Source organism: Sycon ciliatum, chromosome 1, assembly GCF_964019385.1.
Source record: "Sycon ciliatum chromosome 1, ocSycCili1.1, whole genome shotgun sequence".
NCBI lineage: Eukaryota > Metazoa > Porifera > Calcarea > Leucosolenida > Sycettidae > Sycon > Sycon ciliatum.
The window spans coordinates 55,939,364-55,959,363 of NC_088643.1; the positions used below are offsets into that span (position 1 = coordinate 55,939,364).

The following is a 20,000-nucleotide window of genomic DNA, read 5'->3' on the forward strand; positions in this document are numbered from 1 at the left end:
AAACCAGAAGAAATAAGTAGATCACGTGATCATAGCAGTACTATCAGTATAGCAGCATCCATGGCAACAGAGCAACAGAGGTAAAGCACATGATACAGGTATCTAGTTCTATGACAATCTCCGGACGGCTAGCTGTCTCGACTTTGTTAGGTCTCCTCAAAAGAAAAAAAGAGCGTGCTCCCAGCAGGGCTCGAACCTGCGACATTCGCGTTATTAGCACGACGCTCTAACCGACTGAGCTATGGGAGCTCATGCACACAAATGTCCAAGTGGACACTGACAACTTCGAAACTCAAAGCACCGGACCTCACTCACTGCCCCGCACCTCGAGCAGCTGGAGTCCACCCTCTCCGAGTCCTTCATTCCTGCTCTTCTTGGTCGTCCTCAGCCTGGAGCAACGGAACACCAAGTCGTCGTGCTCCCATGCTGCTACGGAAGCATGGGGATCAGGGAGTCGTAAAATACCGGTATTTTACGACTCCCTAATGGGGATTGTCTCCCAAGCATCACTGGTGACGACTCAGTTCTCTTCCTCCCTGATCATCAACTTCGTTCAGCGCATCTTGAGCCAGGATACGCTGATGCAGGGTCCAGCGGACGACACCAGGGAGGCCAAAGCTGAAGCCAGGGCAGATGCCAGGAAGACAGAGCAGCGTCATGCTACAGCGGTGTACAAGGGGATAGTGCAAGGCTGGGAGTCGTTGCGAGTGGGTGGCCGGTTTGAGCGAACTTTCTTTGATATCCGGGTGTTAAGCCATCATGCTCGCTCAAACTCGGTCCACTCTATCCCTGCTTCGTACGCAAAACACGAGTGTAAGAAGCGTCGGCAGTTCGAGAAGCATGCCACCTTCGTTCCCCTCGTTTTCAGCGCTACCTGAGGCCAGGGCAAGGTGGCAACTGCTTTTTACAAGCGACTTGGATTGATGCTCAGCGAGAATAGGAATGAGCCATACTCCATTACCATGACATGGATCAGATGCAGGTTGAGGTTTGCGCTTATCCGCTCAGCGATCGCGTCTCTCCGAGGACACAAGTCCCGAGACGGAGTTGGAGTTGCACAACCCTCATCAACCGAACTGGTGGTGGCTGCTAAATGCACTCATCTGCTGTTGTGAATGTCTGCTGCGTGCGCATAGTAGCCGTACAAACACGCTCTTCGTATTTCTTCTTTGTTCTACTCCCTCAACCTTATGAATGTTCTTATAATGAAATTCATCATTTTTCTCGCTCTCCATCATGAAATTCATTCTTGCTCTTACTCTTGCGTTTGCATTGTACCAGTCTTGCTTCTATGCCGCTTGTAATTTTACTTTTTATAAATTGTGGACACGCCATTGCTGTGGATTATTTCCTTCCCTCGATATTGCAGCGTGAAAGAGGCTGGCTTGGCTTTTCGGTGGCCATTGTTTGCTTCGTCTTGCTGTGTCTTCTTCCTCCTGCGCTACCGAGGTCGGTCCCAGGCGTGAAGGCGTTGCTGGCACTAGCCAACGCTAGCCAACGCCCGAACACTTCCTGCTGGAGTGGTGTTCAGAGTCAGTCACGTGATGGCGCTAGATCCCAATATTGACCTGGCGATCCTGGAGTTTTCGCAGCTTCAGAAACTAGCTGAGCAGAAGGACATACCTAATTCGTGTGACCTAGCACGCCCAGACTTGGTTGCTACTCTGCGCGAAAATGGTATTGGCACTTATCCCCCAGGTTCGGCGCCCAGCCAATTCCCTGCCTGTGGTGAGAAGTGCCTGCCATCAATGGTGCCTTGCCTTGAGAAACTTCAGGATTGCATCGCCAGTCTAACACGTGAACTTGCTGCAGTTTCAGCAACCAGAGATGCAGAGCTAACGAGCTTGCGAAATGATTTACTATCCACACGGGAAAAGGTGAACCAGTTGGAGAACGTTGTTGGCTGTGGTGTGTTAGTCCGGCCTTGCAGAACTCAGAAGACCATGGATCTGGCTGGAGCAGCTCAATGCTCACATACGTCATCCCTCCAAAGCGACAAAGCATCAACAGTAAAAGAGAATGGACAGCTAGCCAAGACACCAGACGTTCCTAGACCATACGCCCAAGTTCTAGCAAATGGGCTCATGGCTGAAACTTCTAGTAGTGCCAGTACTGCCGATAAGGACGACGTATCCTTTCAGCCTGTCGTGTCAAGGAATCAGCGCCGTCAAGCCAGGAGGATGACACGGATCAAACCTCACCCTACTGAAATAGAAGAGGTTGGACTACCTGCAAACAAACAGGCAAAGGAAGAAGCACCAAAAAGAAATCCCATCCGTCGCCAGGTATCATCACGTTACGCCAAACCAAACCAGAATGTCCCTGGTTCAGTTCCGTCTCTGGATGCTGCACCCCGCAGTCCGCGAAGGGTCTTCTACTTGGGAGATATTCCGTTTGGTTGTGAGGCAGCGAGTATAGCAGACTGGTGCAGGGAACGCGGTGTTGAAATAGTGCAGTGCTTAATATACTCCTCCGAGTATTTTCGAACTGCCTCCGCCAGAGTGACTGTCGAGGGTAAGGATGCCGATACTGTATGCCGGCACACCTTCTGGCCAAACACAATGGGTCATACCGTGAGGGAATGGCGTTTCTATTCTGACCAGCCCACCGGACAATATCTCTCACAATGAATAGTAACCTTGTCTTCCCCAACACTACTGGAACACTGAATCCACTGGCCCGTCCCTTTTATCCTCCCATCCATACTGCCCTTACCATCCTTTCCCTCAACTGCCGCTCAGTGGTCAACAAAGTAGCGGAACTCACTGTTATGTGCAACATCTACTCTCCGGAGGTTATATGTTTGTGTGAAACATGGTTGTCCCCTGCCAACCTCTTCTCATTGGCAGGCTACACAGTTCATCGACGGGATCGTCCCACCTCTAATATTCGATCGGCCAATCCTACCAGAGGTTATGGTGGGGTAGCCATATTGGTGAAAGATGGCTCCTTTACATCGGTGAAGCCTCTGGCGAATCTTCAGCAACCGGGCTTGGAGGCCATCTGGCTTGAGCTTCGCACAGCCAACTCACCCCAACGTCCACTCGTAGTCTGCGCCACCTACCGACTTCCTGGTGGTACCCTGGCGGATATCCAGGCATATTCTGATGGTCTGGAAGACTGCCTTCTGTCGCTTGATCTACCTGTATCCACACTACTCCTCACCGGTGACTTCAATGCCCATAACTCGAGCTGGTTGGCTGGTGATCGGACAACCCCGGTGGGTCAGTGCCTTGAAACCGCCTTCAGGTGCTTCGGATTAGAGCAACTGGTCAACTTCCCTACGCACTGGAGCCCAAGTGGCCGGTCATCTTGCTTGGACCTCATCGTCACAAATTCACCCCAGCAGTTCCTCTCCGTTGATTCAGCCGCTCCACTGGGTAGCTCTGACCACGTGCAGCTCATCTGTCGAGTCCGTCTCCCTGTCACGTCCAAAAATCCAACCCTACAACATCACTTCCTCCCAAATCTACCCCTACACCCCCAGGTTATAATTTCAAGTTGGTGCCACGTTGCGTATGGGATGACCTGAATGCTGAACTTGCTGATGTCCACTGGAAATGTCACCTCCGCAGCTCGCACGTGGATGACGCTCTTTCGTCTTTCCACTCTATTCTTAGCAGGGCCATGGAGAAGCACCTCGGGTACTTCTCCCGGCGTCCACTCTCCCCCTCATGCCGACGTTTAGGTCAGCCACCTTGGGTTGATGCCCCCCTCCGCGCCGCCATTAAGGCAAAGCACGATTTCTACAGTGTGTGTAAGAAATACCCAACCCAGCTTAACATGCATGTATATCGATCTCAACGGAACTTGGTGAAGAGTCTGACTCGATCGAAATACCGGGGATACATTCGGTCCGTACAAGCTACGCTGCAGGACAAAAACCGCCCATCACTGTTTCAGTTCGTGAGCAAATTAAAAAATCATAAAGTATCTCGTGACATCCCGACACTCACCATTAGTTCTACACAGCAGGCTACTACCTCTTCAGCTAAAGCCACTGCATTGAACTCTCAGTTCGCCTCAGTGGCCGTGCCTGATGACCCTTCTCTACCCATTCCCCCCATTGCCGAGGAGTCGGGTGAGGCTGACCGCCTCACATCTGTCTTTACTACGACTGCTGCCATCCGACGTTACATTCGAAAGCTCCCGTTTGACAAGGCGCCAGGCCCAGACGGCATCACTAATCTGGTATTAAAGTCCCTTGCGCCCTCAATAGCATACCCCTTATGTCTGATTTTCAACCTATCATTCCGCACTGGTCGTTTTCCCTCTGCATGGAAAACAGCTAATGTTATACCGATCTACAAGAAAGGGTCCCGCCACGAAGCATCAAACTACCGTCCGATATCTTTACTGTCCTGTGTTTCCAAACTCTGTGAGCGCGTTTTCTACGACCAATTGTACTGTCATGTCTCGTCACGTTTGAGTTCAGCTCAGTCCGGATTTCGCAGAGGCGATTCTACCACCCTCCAGCTGACGCGCCTGGTGCAATTAGTGTGTCGACATCGGGATGCTGGAGACCTAGTCGGGATCTGTTTTTTCGATCTTGCCAAGGCCTTCGATACCGTCTGGCACCGGGGGCTCTTGGCCAAGCTTCGTGGATCGTTTACTGTAGACGGCAATCCCCTGCTATGGCTGACATCTTACCTAACTGGGCGAACGCAGTACGTCACGGTACATGGGACGTCCTCAGCCGACACAACAGTACTATCCGGAGTTCCCCAGGGTTCCATCCTCGGCCCCCTTCTTTTTATCTTATACGTCAATGATCTGCCCGCAGCTGCCCCGGGCACATCACTATTCGCAGACGACACAACGCTCCTACGGGCATCTCCTAACATCACTGGCCTGATGAGTAACCTAGCTAACGGGATTCAAAGAGTAATTTCCTGGATGTCGTCTTGGCGGTTATCGCCCAATCTGTCTAAAACTAAAATCATGCTCTTTCCTTCTCAGCCTGATGTTCCGCCCCTCCTCCATCCCACTTTCCCCCAGCCTATAGACATAGTCTCCAGCCATAAGCATCTTGGCATTTTCATTGACTCTAATCTTTCATGGGACCCCCACATCGATTACATATGTAAACGATCAAGTTCATCTTTAGGAATCCTCTCTTCTCACTGTTACCATCTCCCAATCTCTTGTAAACTCCTCTTTTACTCAGCTTACATACGCCCCATTTTTGATTATGCAGATACTGCTTGGGCTGGAATTTCCACAACCCGTGCTGAAAAGCTCGAAATTCAGCACAAAAAAGTTCTAAAAATCCTCCTCCGGAAACCCCGCATGCTCCCATCTTCCACCCTTTATGCCCTTGCTCACACTACCCCTTTGTCTAAGAGACGTAAGTCACATCTTGTCACCCTTATCCATTCTCTCAAACTCAATCTGTGTCCACCTCACCTCCACTGTTTCAACTGGTTTTCTTCCCGTAGCACGAGAAACTCCCTTTCCCTTCCGAAACCCAAGTCCTCCTTTCTACTTCACTCTCCCCTTTTCACTGCGTACTCTGCGTGGCTGGCACTTCCCCAAGAAGCTAAGGACCTTTCTTCCCTCCGCCTTTTTAAGAGCCTTGTCGCGCCTTGACTTTGATTTTGCGTTTCTCATTTTGTTGCAATCACTACTTATCCATGCCGGTTCCTTTTTTCTTCTCCTCCCCTTCTCCCTTCCTTGCCGTGGTTGGCTAACACCCTCTCTCTTTGTATTGGCCGGTGTTCTCACTGTGCTATGAGATGCTGCAATAAATAAATAAAAATAAATAAATAAAGAATGTGACGGGAAAAGTACCGGATACACACTGACAGGTACAAAGTCAGTTGTAGGCTTGTAGCTGTTTTGAAAAATGTTGGTCGCCTCAAAAAAAATAAAAAGAGCGTGCTCCCAGCAGGGCTCGAACCTGCGACATTCGCGTTATTAGCACGACGCTCTAACCGACTGAGCTATGGGAGCTCATGCACACAACAGCACAACTGGACGCTCTCAATCTTGAGCTCGAAATACCGGCAAGAGTAGAAAAAGCTCCCAAGAGTGTGCAACTCCGGATGCCTGTTCCATAGGGTCCACCGACGGCGAAAATTCATCATGTGGTGTACGGTAGTCTTCACACTGTAGGTTCCCAGCAGGGAGTCGTAAAATATGGTATTTTACGACTCCCTGGTTCCCAGCCCGTTTTTAACGCGCTGTGGAGTAGTAAAAATAGCACTCCCTGACAGAAACCCACTCAGCGTACGGCAGTCATCAGCACGATCATTTCTCAATGTGCGCAGACTCCACCATCCATTACAACCATACATTCAGGCACTCGCAAGTCGCAACACTCTCCAAACGGTCTCTGGGCTACACCAATCAATGAAAAAGAATAAAGCCATCCGAATTGTCATGATCAAGGCAGATATGTGGACTGCGGGCACGCTAGCCCAGGATCGGCGGAGGCAGTGTTTGATTGGTCCGGCCATATCCTGGCCATTCATACTATGTATACGAGTGTGATATAGCGAGTACACCTGACCTCAGCTGTAAATAGGTAAAGCTGGTAGCCAAAACCTTGGTGGGACCCTGGCCTGACCAACCGCACCGTTTGCACCGTCCCCGACGCCTTTGTTGTACGTAGTACAAAACATACTTTGAACAAGTGACATGAGTCTTCATCGTGGGAGACCCATACACATACTGGTAGTCGCACACTCTTGGGACACTATTTACTCTTGGTGCAGGATATTTCAACACAGATGTAAAAACACAATCGCGCAGTCCACCGATGCAAAACAAAACGGAGCCGACACGAACGCGCTCGGAGAAATCACAGCTCGTTTCGTTTTTATTATTTTTTATTTCAGTCCATTGCCTCAACAGTACAAAGTACAAATATCAAGAGAGAGCCGAACGAACAGCTCTCTCCTCGAAGTTGTTGCAGCTGTAAGTGTTCCTTTTCTTTGGGAATTCAGGGGAACACACGGGACATGTTCTGACGCGAGTTGTACTGGATGTCGCTGTGTGCATGGACACTCTGCTCATTTCGCAAAAAGTTTCCCATCAACTTGGCACATTGCACTCTTCCGTCTTTGCGAACTTTGACCTCCCTGTCAAGACCAAGGTGTGTGTATTCGCCTGTCGTCTTGTGGACACCGCTTTGTAAGTTAGCTGCGAGACATGGCCAAATAAGACCGTGCATGTTCGCCGACTTGGCATCTCGCAATCGCTGCTCATTTTTTTGTACTGGATGTACCAAAAGTGACCCAATGGTAAGAGCCAATCTCCAACTCCACAATTCTGGAGCAAGCCAAATGCCGGTCAAGAATCAGCGAGTGTGTGGTCGCTCCACCATGTAACGTATTTTGCTTTATCTAAAATTTCATATCTTGCGGAGTTGGGGATTTGAGTGTCTTGTGACATGTTGTCTTGTGCGTATAGGTGTGTGTGTGTGTGTGTGTGTGTGTGTGTGTGTGTGTGTGTGTGTGTGTTCGCACACGTCTTTCTTCTCTTTCTCGGACTCTTCCTGACTTTTCTTTCATTCTCCTGGGTGGTTACCAACAGCCAGTGTATGCCGGAGTATGTGGTGTGGTGTGTGTGTAGAAAAAAAGAAAAAAGAAAAAAATGAAAAAAATGGAAAATATGAAAAATAGAGATTCACTGGCCAGAAAAAGTCACTTAAAACAGCTGTGTGGTGGATACCAGGCTAAAAATAGTGGCGGTCAATTCATCAGCCTTGCAAGCTGTTGAATGGTGTAATCCCAGCACAAGTTGCTATGTCTAACATAGCTGTTCGCTATCATCGCTTCCGCGATGGGCATGTCTGAGGTCTGAGGTGTGTGTGTGTGTGTGTGTGTGTGTGTGTGTGTGTGTGTGTGTGTGTGTGTGTGTGTGTGTGTGTGTGTGTGTGTGTGTGCAAGAGAGAGAGAGAGAGAGAGAGAGAGAGAGAGAGAGAGAGAGAGAGAGAGAGAGAGAGAGAGAGAGAGAGAGAGAGAGAGAGAGAGAGAGAGAGAGAGAGAGAGAGAGAGAGAGAGAGAGAGAGAGAGAGAGAGAGAGAGAGAGAGAGAGAGAGAGAGAGAGAGAGAGAGAGAGAGAGAGAGTGAGTGTGTGTATGAGTGTGTGTGTGTGTGTAAAAATGAAAAAAATGGAAAATATGAAAAATAGAGATTCACTGGCCAGAAAAAGTCACTTAAAACAGCTGTGTGGTGGATACCAGGCTAAAAATAGTGGCGGTCAATTCATCAGCCTTGCAAGCTGTTGAATGGTGTAATCCCAGCACAAGTTGCTATGTCTAACATAGCTGTTCGCTATCATCGCTTCCGCGATGGGCATGTCTGAGGTCTGAGGTGTGTGTTTCTTCTCTTTCTCAGACTCTTCCTGACTTTTCTTTCATTCTCCTGGGTGGTTACCAACAGCCAGTGTATGCCGGAGTATGTGGTGTGGTGTGTGTGTAGAAAAAGAAGAAAAAAATGGAAAAATGAAAAATAGGGATTCACTGGCCAGAAAAAGTCACTTCAAACAGCTGTGTGGTGGATACCAGGCTAAAAATAGTGGCGGTCAATTCATCAGCCTTGCAAGCTGTTGAATGGTGTAATCCCAGCACAAGTTGCTATGTCTAACATAGCTGTTCGCTATCATCGCTCCCGCAATGGGCATGTCTGAGGTCTGAGGTGTGTGTGTGTGTGTGTGTGTGTGTGTGTGTGTGTGTGTGTGTGTGTGTGTGTGTGTGTGTGTGTGCAAGAGAGAAAGAGAGAGAGAGAGAGACCCCCCCCCCCCACACACACAGAGGGAAAAAAGCGGCTATGTGTGTTTGTGCACGCTCCATGTCGTGCAGTGGTATGCACACTTGATTTTCAATTATGATGTTGCGGGCTCAATTCTCGATGATTATGAAAAGTTTCATAAGGAACAAAAATGCATAATCTTATAACAACACATTGCAGTATATTCTACAAAAGGCAAGCTAAACAGACGTACTCAATGTACTATTCTTCACGTATATAAATATATAGTATGTACCTGCATTGACAAGATCGCAACAGTGGCTCCACGCACTGCACATCGACACCCTGAGTGGTGTGTATGCAAAGGTCGCCCCAAACGCAGGACGCTTCAACTGACTTCAGCCATTCTGCGTCTACAGACACGGAGAAAGGGACAGCCAAATTTCGTCCAAAATTAATTAGGAACAATATGCTGTCACGAAGTGCATGCAGCGAGCCAATTTCTTTTGGGCTTTCGATTGCATCGCGTTTCAATCAATTAGTGTTCTATCAGCATTATTTGATATCGATTGACTGGGTCAAATTGACCTACAGAGCACAGCAACTGCGAGGTAGTCGTAATGAGTTTGTTATTTGCAACTCACCTGGATGCCCAGCTAGTTCATAACTGGAGACAATCATTATCGATAGGCCGGCAATGGAACGAACCGCAATAGATATTCGTGCAAGACCTGAGAACCAAGAGCGTGTGGGAAGACTGAGAGAGAGAGAGACTTCGAACCCACTAAGCTCGACGGATGGATATCCGGATGGAAAGCAAGCCAAATCAAAAAGGTTTATTCCGATTATCGTCCCTTTTATTTTGTCTGTCTTGAAAGGAAGATTTCAAACTGAGCGACCTGCATGAGGACGACACGTGGCCTAGCTCACGTGATGGCAATATGCCATCGCCTAGCGCCTATCGATATCGTACCGCGCCGCGCCGCCGTATCTAGCTTAGGTCACCGTCACGACAGTAGGTGCGCTGCAGAGCCGATAGCCTGCCGGACCTCTCCGGCCCTGTAGCTGCACTGCCAGCCATAGTTGGTCCAGACCAGCGAGTCATCAAATACCGACTCCCTGGTATGACATTGTACAGCACTGTATTCCTGGACTACATGGAGATATGCATTACATGACATTCCAGAAGCCACTAAACTCAAACAACGTGGGAAGCCAGTTTCTTGTTCTAGAAAAGAACATGAAAGCTTTCACCACTTGGAAAGTGTATGGGGCAGACCACGTGACAGTCATACAACTATGTTACTTACAAGTCAAATTCTGTGCATTGACCGGAATTCCACTTTTCTCACAAAGCAACAGGGGGACTGGTGTGCATGATGATGGAGCGTGGTGTCCAGGCTTTACTGTACCATATATACCACACCCCTACTACTACTAGGCCCTATACTATACAGTCAACTTCGTTTATAACGACACACAGCGGGGCATCAGAAAAGTGTCCTTATATCTCGTTATATGGACATGTATTACAGTTACAGTCTCTTTCCCTCAAACTAGTGAAGTATTACAGTTAGATGGGACTTTGCTCTGGGCATGGACATTCTGTCGTTATTCGCGAATTGTCGTTATATCTGCAGTCGTTATTAGCGAAGTTGACTCTATAGTGATAGAAGATGAAAGTGAGTTGAAGTTGCACATGTCAAAAAAACTCATTCAAACAACACGACTCATGAGCATGCGAAGTCATATCATTGTTTGGATAAGACAGATGATGAGATAATCAGGTCAGGTGTGTCATCATAAAATAAGGCAGGGGAGAAATAAACCAATAATCCAGAAGCAGATACGCAAAGATGGTCTCGAAAATAGTCCGGTCAAAAAGGGGAGACGAAGCAGCAGAAGTAGCAGCAGTAACATGCAATAGAAGGCGGAAGCAAACAATTCCAACCGAATAACCAGTGGAAGGGGCTACACTTGCAAGCCCACCAAAAAGACGACGAGGAAACAAAAGCTCCCAATAAAAATCAACACAAAAGAAGAACAGCTACATGTAGCGAAAAAAAGCATGTGGTAAGAAAAACAGAAATAAGCACTCCCATTGCAGTTATCTGCCGGCAGCATAGCACACAGCGGCATGACACGCACCTGTCGTTCTCTCACTGGCAGCTATCTTGAATGTAAAAGTAAAATGCCACGACCTAACTTTCGCGGATAAAATACCTAAGTACCTAAAGCATAAAAATAAATAGATGCATAATGTGAGTTGCTTTATATATTTAAAAAAATGCACAGCATTCGTCTTTCATGTGCAAACCCCATGCTATTGTTTTTTTATCTCTTTGATTATACCTGCAGCCAAAGTAGTAACACAAAGATGCTCGCTCGTTACAGATACCAGCAAATGATTTGTTTTTTAGCTTCAAAGTCAGTCAACTGTCCACACAATTGCTGTGCATACCAACTCTCAATCTCAAGGCTATCATTGAGCGTCAAGCCTGGCAATCACCACCTTCGACAGGGATCTCAACAACTGGCCCTTCCACAGTCGACGTGGACCCAGTAGCCAGTACTACAGTAGCTGACTAATGACGCCAACGCATGTCGAGAAGTCCACGGGACTTGGGGTATAGCTGCGAGAACCGTCCACAGCCACTACGGACGGACTGGAGGAGTGGCAGCTAAGAAATGGCAGTTGCCACACTCGCACACGGCTCCACTCAACGACAACCAACATTGCCCGTGTGCGTGTACTGACCATAGACAGATTGATAATTATGACTAGCACCCAACACACAGCACCCATCAGAGTGAGTCCCTTCCTCTCATTGCTGGAGGGACCCAGGAAGTCTCAGAGGCATCACGTTGCGCTATAGGAGAAGACATTGGTACCTTCGCTGTTGGGCCATTTCGCCTTGGGTGTTTGAAAGGAGAAGTTGGTGCAATTCGTGAATCTGTCAATACCGACTCAGGCACACTGCATGAACAGGATAGAATCACAAGAAAAATAACAATAACACGATTACAGATACAACAAATTAGGAACTCAGATGGTGAGCCAAGGAAAAAAAATCATAACATGGAAAATGTGGGCACAAGTTATGCGATCGAGTCCACCAACTAAACCAGATTTTTAACAGTCAGACGTGCACAATCTAGCACAAAAACTGACAAGGAATACTGAGAAAAATTCCACGGCATGAAAGTCAGCTTGAGCATTCCTCGATAGCGTTACCCAACGGCCTTCCAATTTGGAAGGTTTCTGGATACTGGTGCTAATTCCAAAGTGACTTTCATGCCATGGAATGTCTCAGTACTCCTTGTCAGTTTTGTGCTAGATTGTGCACGCCGGACTGTTCAACATCTGGTTTAGTTGGTGGGCTCGATCGCATAACTTGTGCCCACATTTTTCCATGTCACAACGAATTAGAGTAAGCAATCAGGAAATATCCAACATTACATGTACCTTGACGGCAAAATGATGTAAACGACAGATTATGCGGTCCTGAACCCTATGGGGAGGTGCTCACTCTAGCTTATGTACTCTTGATGGAACTCACATAGTACCAAGAGTCCATAACCCCAAGAGTGTCCAACTGGGGTCTGGCTGCTGTAGGCCCACTGCGCGGCGGAATTCCAACATTACGTCAAGCCGCTGAGGCACAGAGGCCAAAACTCCGCGGTCCGCGGTGCTTGGAACCAGGGAGTAGTACAAGCGCAACGAATGTGTACGTCATTTTTGACGTAATGTTGGAATTCCGCCGCGCGGATCCCCATGTACAGAGTTGCACACTCTTGGGGTTATGGACTGTTGATAGTACCAAAAGTACATAACCCCAAGAGTGTGCAACTTCAGCTATGTGGTCTGCAATGGCAGAACAGTGAACTTCACATTACGTGACAATCTCGTATTATTTGGCACCCTGTGCATGAAGGACGCAGGCTTGTACGCCACCCCGCTTTGGGTTCAACTCTTTTGTGCTCACTTCGGCGTAACTTTGCACTGTTTGCCACGTAACCTATTGAGCCATGTCATGTGATATGAGGTTCTACCATCGCAGCACTGCATAGAGGTTGCGCAGTGAGTTGCACACTCTTGGGGTTATGCACTCTTGAGTCTTGATAGTACGTACCAGGATAAAACGTACACCTACTTCATCCAGACCAGGGATCGATTTATCCGGGTTCGCATCGCAGTTTGCGAATCAAAATTCACTGGCTGCGATTCGCTTTTCGTTTTTTATCGCCCAAAACTGCGATGCACTACAAAGACCAGTTCAGTTGTGTGCAGTCTACATGCGACTGTTGTACACACTGCTGACTAGGGAGTAGTATTTTACTACTCCAACCAACTGGCCTGTCCTGCTCAGTCCGCGCGGGTCGCGGACTCGCGGATCGTGCTCTTTCGATTTTGGACACTGCACTAGCACTGGTCGTACATGACTGCAGTCTTCTGAAGTTTTGTACACGGCGGTGACTTTTCCTGATGTTCTCCTTTCTTCTTTCACTGTCAAGCTCAGTTTGTTTCTGTTCGACAAGGCACAGTTGAAGTCGATGGTTCTTAGTCTCATGTAGCCAACATGTCAGTGAATCTGATCAGTGATTCACTGTCCAGAAGAGGGACAAAGAACTGGACGCGCCAGGAATGTCGATTCGTTTCGATGAAGAAAAGGAGAAAAGCGAAATTCTATACGCTTTGCACGAAATGTCACGATCGTTTGAACGCTTTCCTGAGGTTTCTTTGTCGAAGGAATCAGTGGAACTGCCCTGTTGAAAGACATTGTGTTGTGAAGAACTCGAAGACGGATGGACACTGAACATGTAACGTGCCCAAGCGAAAACTCTAACGTAAATATTCAGGTCGAACATTCGCTTGGAAAAGCAAATAGCAACTGCAGCTATTGTCCTCTTCTGTACGAAATCCTGCTATTGTACAAGCTATACATGTAAACTTTTGATGAAGGAAAACTGCTAATCAATACTGGGAGTTGCTAGTCAATTGTAAAACTGTGTAGCAGTGACTGCTATGCAAAAAATCAAAGTAAATCGATCCCTGCAGACATTTTTGAGATACGTCCAAATCCAACCGGGCTGAGACGTGCTACAGCACACATACTGTGTATGCTGTGCTTCTCAGCCTGTCCCTCAAAAGCTACAAATATCTGGTCGGTCTTCTTCTACGGCACAAAGCACTCACACCACTTACTCAGCAAGATAGTCTGGCATCTTGAAGGCCTTGGGACCAGCAACGGAGAGGCTACGGCGAGGGAAGTACTTGGCAATGGGATTGACTGGCACCTGAGCCACATGCATGACCATATCCTGGTAACTGTCAAATTCGCCACAGTTATATTGCTCTGCACAAGGGAAAACAAACTCAGCAATTTTAGGAAAACGCAGAATGCACATAGTATGTACATACATCATAAATTCTGGAACTCAATGATATACCGTATTATCTCCATTATAAGCTCTGGGCTTATACTTTTTCAACCAGTCCTGACCCTGGGCTTATATTGGAGACTGGGTTTCTACTAGAGACTGGGCTTTTAAAGGGGAAGTGCATCGATTTTTCGAGTAGGGTCCAGAAGAAAGACAATTTGATATCGGTTCGAATGGCATATCTCTCGCTTCCATACGATAAGCCAAACTTGCCAAATCGCCAATTGTATGCTCACGTTGCCATAGCGACCAGAGCAGTGATGACGTATGAAAGGCTTAGCTCCTCCACAGAGAAGGTCGATCACTGCATAAATTGGTCATTTTTCAATTGTCTTATTGTATTCACGATGTGAAAGAAGTGCTGTGTTCAATGCTGTTAGTGCCGTGAACTATTTATCGCCCTTCTCATGCATTTCCCTAGGCTGACTGTGCCTAGGAAATGGTTTCCTCCAGGACAAGATGCTTGGAATTCGCCATCTCTCCTGAGACATTTTCAGCAAACTTTCAAACCTACGACATTATTTCATTCGTCAATCTCCACCACCCGTCGTCTCACCTGGCTTCAGAAGATGTTACGAGAGATAGGAGAGTCGCCAGGAAGCATCTCATTCATCTTCAGGAAGTGGAAAGAGCAAACGGCATGGTCCTTGGTTGGGGGAAATGCTGAACGTCTGATTTGTCCCAACCAAGATTTCAGCATTTTGTTCGTCACTATTTTCGCTTGTTTGCTGGTGTCTCCGCACTCCAGCTTTCTCCTGTCGGTGTCACGTCCCAGTACACAACCGAGAGGACTACTAACAAACAGTTCACTGCACTAACAGCATTGAACACAGCCCTTCTTTCACTTCGTGAATACAATAAACCAATTGAAAATGACCAAATTCTGCAGTGATCGACCTTCTCTGTGGTGGAGCTAAGCCTTTCGTACGTCATCACTGCGCTGGTCGCTATGGCAACGTGAGTATACAATTGGCGATTTGGCAAGTTTGGCTTATCGTATGAAAGCGAGAGATATGCCATTCGAACCGATATCGAATTGTCTTTCTTCTGGACCATACTCGAAAAATCGATGCACTTCCCCTTTAATTTTTCAACCATCTGGTACAAGTATTTTTCTGATACTTTGAAGTACCAGTAGCACAACATTTCCCACTACATGTAGGTACTGTGAATGCAGTTTTGCACTGCCTGGTACATGGTACACTGAGTCTGTATATACTTTTTAAATCTTGGGGATCACAGACTTGCGCCATAACATGTATGTATGTGATACTGTGGACGTCAAACATGCATCTTGGAGTGCGCTTATAATAGAGACTGGGCTTCTAACAAGAGACTGCGCTTGTAATGGATATAATACGGCACACAGAGAATGTAGAGTCAACATTAGGTAGAACGTAAACACAACACTTGTACTTGTTGCTCACTGCCAAAACTGGTCACGTGTGTCTCCCCGGGAGAGGGGAGAGAGACTCAAAAGGAGTCTTGGAAAGATGACTCAACTGGCTATTGAACCGCCCAACGGCCAACACCCCCTGAAATCCCCAAAACTCTGGGTGGACTTGAAAATGATCCCACTTATGGGCTCACCACACCTCAGTAAGTGGGTGAGGACAAGGTGCAGAAAAAGACACACACACACACACTTGCATGCGCATGCACACACATGCATGCAAGCACACAGTCATGCCTCCCTCACCGAGAAACATGGTCATCATCTTCCGAGCTGAGATGGAACATTTGCGATCCTCCAGAGATGCATTACCCTCAGCTGCAGACATAGATCATGTTCACAAAGACACACACACACCCACACACACACACACACACACACACACACACACACACACACACACACACACACACACACACACAAACAAACAGAATTCCAAAATAAGACCAGATAATTGTATCGGTGTCGGGCAAATGTTCGTCACAGTGTTTGCAGTGCTATGATAATGACAGTGCACTGTATGACATTACGTTGCCCCACACGCGATGAAATAAAATCCATGTGCCATCACTATGAATCAAGGCTGGGTCCAGGCTGCAAGCAACGTACCATAGCGAACAACGTCACGAAACTCGTGTGTCAGCTCAACACGAATAGGAGAGGTTCTGAAAACTTTGTTGTCAAGCTGGACACTGGCTGTGACAGCTTTCTGCAACGTGGAGAAACGTACAAACCTGCACATGTCAAGCAAGAAGAAAAAGAACAGATACATAGGTATTCAAAATGGTGTCGAATACTGAAAAATAGGGCAACTTCAATATATACACACACACAACAGTGACAACATACTAGTGTTCAGTAAGGCAAATACGTCCAGGGATAGCCTAACTTACAACAGTGAGATCTGTTCCATAATTTCTAGGAACAAAGTGCACACCCTCTCCCTGAACACACACACACACACACACACGCGCGCACGCGCACACACACACATTCTAAACTAGGTGCAGCTCACGGACAGAGTTCCTACGCTCTTTTGGGATACAAACCATGGTCCATTTAATAGTAGTACAATTCCATCAAACATATGCCAGTGACCTGACAGCAACTCGGCATCGGCACTGTGAAAGAAGCATTGAATGCACGTACGCGTGTTTATCACGTCCACATTTCGACTCGACGACAGCGATATTTTCTGGCTTCTCTAAACGCTGGGTGAACCATTCCATTAGGCTGGCCTGCAGAAACACAATGAGCAACGTGCCAATCATCAGACTCGGCACACAAAGAGCAACAAGTACGTGCTTTCATCTACAGCTGAGAATAAGTGATCACCGTGCTTGCAGGCGAAAACGTTCACACCAAGCCTCACCTTGAGTGGCAGGAACGCGTGCTAACAGACTGTAAGTTATAGCCTGCAGGCACGGTGACCAGGTGAAGAAACTTTGGATTTATTCAAAAGTTCAAAATGCACAGTTAATACTCTGGGAACAGATAGATACATCAGCACCAAATCTATGATGGCAAAGGAATATCCAACAATGAATCATCGTAGAGAAAAGCGAGGTTCATCATGTTGAGACGCTTTGCTTCACGTGCAGCATAGAGAGAGGTTCTGCTTCATGTGCAGCATAGAGAAATTGCGTAAAGAACAGGTGCCTATGGCTATGCCTGCTTCGGGCCCAGATTTTAAAGCGGATATGAGGATCTCTACATTGCAGCACACGCACAACTCCCACAGTTTTCCATACAGTACTGCTGGGCGCCGAAGAACAACAAGCCTAGAATTTCACCAAGCACAGCATACCAATGTATATACGGTGGCTCAACTGTGCATAGACTGTAGTACTGTAAGACCAGTAATGTTAACGAACATTTAATTCTAACGAGTTAGCGAATTTGAAAGAATTGTTAACATTAAAATTGTTATGTGCTAAACGATATGTACATGTACAGTCACTGGCCGGTTTTGAAACAGAATTCGTTAGAATGTCACCTCGTTAACCCACAAAAATCCGGAGATCGTTAACTTTAATTGACTTTAAAATATCTGGTCTTACAGTACATGAAAATAAGAACTGTTTAGGCTACGAGGCTGATCCCCAAGTTCTTCCGCGACCGATAGTACTGTATTATTTCCTCGATTTGAATATTTTGTATCATTGCTTTTTTTTTCTCTCTCTCTCTTTCCCTCTCTTGGCAACCCGTATCTTTCCCTTTTTTTCTCCCTCTTGATTTAGCAGTTATTCGATGATGACCCCCCCCCCCCCCTCTTTCCAAGCATTACTCTCTCTCTCTCTATCTCTCTCCCTCCCTCTCTCTGTCTCTCTGTCTGCCTGTCTGTCTGTCTGCCTGTCTCTCTCTCTCTCTCCCTCCCTCTCTCTGTCTCTCTGTCTGTCTGTCTGTCTGTCTGTCTGTCTGTCTCTCTCTCTCTTAATAAGTTACCAGGTGTCTTTATCCCACGATACACTGTGTTTATAAGCTGAGAATCTGCCAGCCTTTTTGCTTCTGCTGTTGCAGACATTGAACTCCGTTGAGAAGTCAAGCGGCGACGGGGCACTGGCCTCGCAGCCATGAGCACTGCTGGTCCATTCTTACAGTGTGCACGTGAACTACAGTGCATGTGCATGCTAAAAGCAGTACATGTAAGGGCGCCGGCCCCAGTCATCCTATCAGATTTCAATATCCATAACAGTACATCCCCCCTATGCTCTTTGCAGTTCCTGATCCTCTGGCCATCTCCTATCTTCTGATAGTAAATCTGCTCTTATGAACATGAGCCAAACTCATTTACCTGTCCCAATGTGCGGCATGGGGGGGGGGGGGGGGGCAATTCACGATCTGGCCACCACGTACCTTATCTGCATCCAGGGGTAGTCGTTTCACGATCACAGACGGAAGGTGCTTATCCGAACCTAGATAGGAGAATACACACCACAATATTACCCTTTATTCTCTATTATAAGCACAGGTCTCCATTACATGCACTAGCACACTGTGAGCATCTTTCGATACATTATAAGCACAGTCTCCACTATTAGCACGGCCTTTATATAGTGGAAATCAACGCTGCATGCATGATATCTAGCATACAATTATTTCTTCTTGCTCTGTATGGATGTATTGGTTGAAAAAAATATAAGCACCGTCTCCAATATAAGCGCGGTCTCCAATACAAGCACGGGGTAGAGGGTGTTGAAAAAATATAAGCACAGCGCTTATAATAGAGACAAGAGTCTCTATCAAGTGCACTCTTGATAGAGAGTATACGGTATAACACAAATTCAAACGCATAATTATGAAGGTTGAGCAGCCAAAAATCAAAAAAAGACTTTACCATCTGTTCCATGGCCATTCGCAAACGGCTTTTTTCTCCTGGAATTCATCTCGGTATTCCACACCTACAGGTAGGTCTGCCTTCATCAACAGCAAAGCCAGTTTTTGTTGCTCTGATCTGAGCTAGCTGAGAGCGTGACGATGATTACGTTGCAACAGCAAGCGAGAGCAAAACTGTTGTTGACATTTGAAAGAAAACGTGCATACTGACAGTGTACGACGCGTCGACGGTACACATATACAACTACGTACGAGCAAACAAAAATGTACGGCGGCGCGTGGGCAGACTCGGTACGCGCTCGCGCACGCGTCAGGGGCAGACCAGACAGACAGCACAGTACAGTGCGATACCTGCGCTAGAGAGAGTAGAGACTAGACAGTGCGCTAGTGCATCTGCCTAGCGGCTAGCGCTAGCCGCTAGTACTACCGTACTGGCAATATAATTATGTTGCCGCGTAACGCGTAACGCAGGGGGGTGCGGCGTAACGCGCGACCAGGCTAGTGCGACAAATTTTCGTTGAGTTCGTAACGCACGTCCGGCGGAGTGCGGCGATCTTTTCATTGCAGTTTGCAAAAAATGATGCGGCAATAGCAAAAAAATGATGCGGCAATAGCAAAAAAATGATGCGGCAATAGCAAAAAAGTGATGCGGCAATAGCAAAAAAAGGACTGCGGCAATATAGAAACCTGTGTACGGCTCCTGTGCGACTTTGCATGTAACGCCCTGCGTGCGGCAAACATGTGCCAATGTAACGCTTCATGGCCTCACTGCGGCAACATATATTGCCAGTACGGTAGTACATTGTACTACTGGCAGTACTGCCAAGGCAAGGCCAGCAGGGTAGATCTGTACGTGCACGTGCCACGTGGGTGATCATGGTGATCAGGTGATCTGGTGATATCCAACCGGTTTTTCTACTGCTTTTGCGACTGGTCAAGACGCCATGCAGACTGCGACCACGCGCGAACATGATTTGCCATGCACGTACACGTGTTCTGGTTCTAAAACTGGATTTGTATTGAGGGTTTGAAAGGACAGACATATCGACATGCCAGTACATATTAATCAGGTA

General features: G+C 47.2%; 2 protein-coding genes and 2 non-coding genes across 4 annotated transcripts in view; all 4 read right to left on the minus strand.

Annotated features, from left to right (window-relative positions):
• LOC135804441 (uncharacterized) overlaps positions 1-9,550 on the minus strand; it is a 33,321-nt gene extending 23,771 nt beyond the window's left edge. Inside the window, exons 1-2 of the mRNA XM_065318309.1 lie at positions 9,341-9,550; positions 8,992-9,109 (exon numbers count right to left, since the gene is read on the minus strand). Of these exons, the coding sequence (XP_065174381.1) occupies positions 8,992-9,109; positions 9,341-9,377 (155 nt within the window). The 5' untranslated portion in view covers positions 9,378-9,550. The remainder of the gene's footprint in view (positions 1-8,991; positions 9,110-9,340) is intronic.
• Trnai-aau (transfer RNA isoleucine (anticodon AAU)) lies at positions 176-249 on the minus strand. Its single transcript has one exon. It is a non-coding gene; the product is annotated as a tRNA-Ile (tRNA).
• Trnai-aau (transfer RNA isoleucine (anticodon AAU)) lies at positions 5,879-5,952 on the minus strand. The gene has a single exon. It is a non-coding gene; the product is annotated as a tRNA-Ile (tRNA).
• Positions 9,551-10,426: 876 nt separating the features above from the next.
• On the minus strand, positions 10,427-19,195 carry LOC135804444 (uncharacterized). The gene is made up of 7 exons (XM_065318313.1): positions 18,929-19,195; positions 18,448-18,506; positions 16,741-16,829; positions 16,201-16,325; positions 15,838-15,909; positions 13,903-14,053; positions 10,427-11,673 (listed from the first exon to the last, which is right to left on the minus strand). The coding sequence occupies exons 1-7, from the start codon at positions 18,975-18,977 to the stop codon at positions 11,502-11,504; spliced, it is 717 nt and encodes a 238-aa protein (XP_065174385.1). The 5' UTR covers positions 18,978-19,195; the 3' UTR covers positions 10,427-11,501.
• Positions 19,196-20,000: the final 805 nt, after the last annotated feature.

What these genes read in the sequence shown, in the direction of transcription:
- LOC135804444 (XM_065318313.1), bottom strand. Translation starts at nt 18,977, where the DNA reads ATGAATTCCAGGAGAAAAAAGCCGTTTGCGAATGGCCATGGAACAGAT. An exon ending in TCGTGACGTTGTTCGCTATG is followed by an intron (nt 15,910 to 16,200) that starts GTACGTTGCTTG and finishes CTATGTCTGCAG; the next exon opens with CTGAGGGTAATGCATCTCTG. An exon ending in GATGATGACCATGTTTCTCG is followed by an intron (nt 14,054 to 15,837) that starts GTGAGGGAGGCA and finishes TCCCTTGTGCAG; the next exon opens with AGCAATATAACTGTGGCGAA.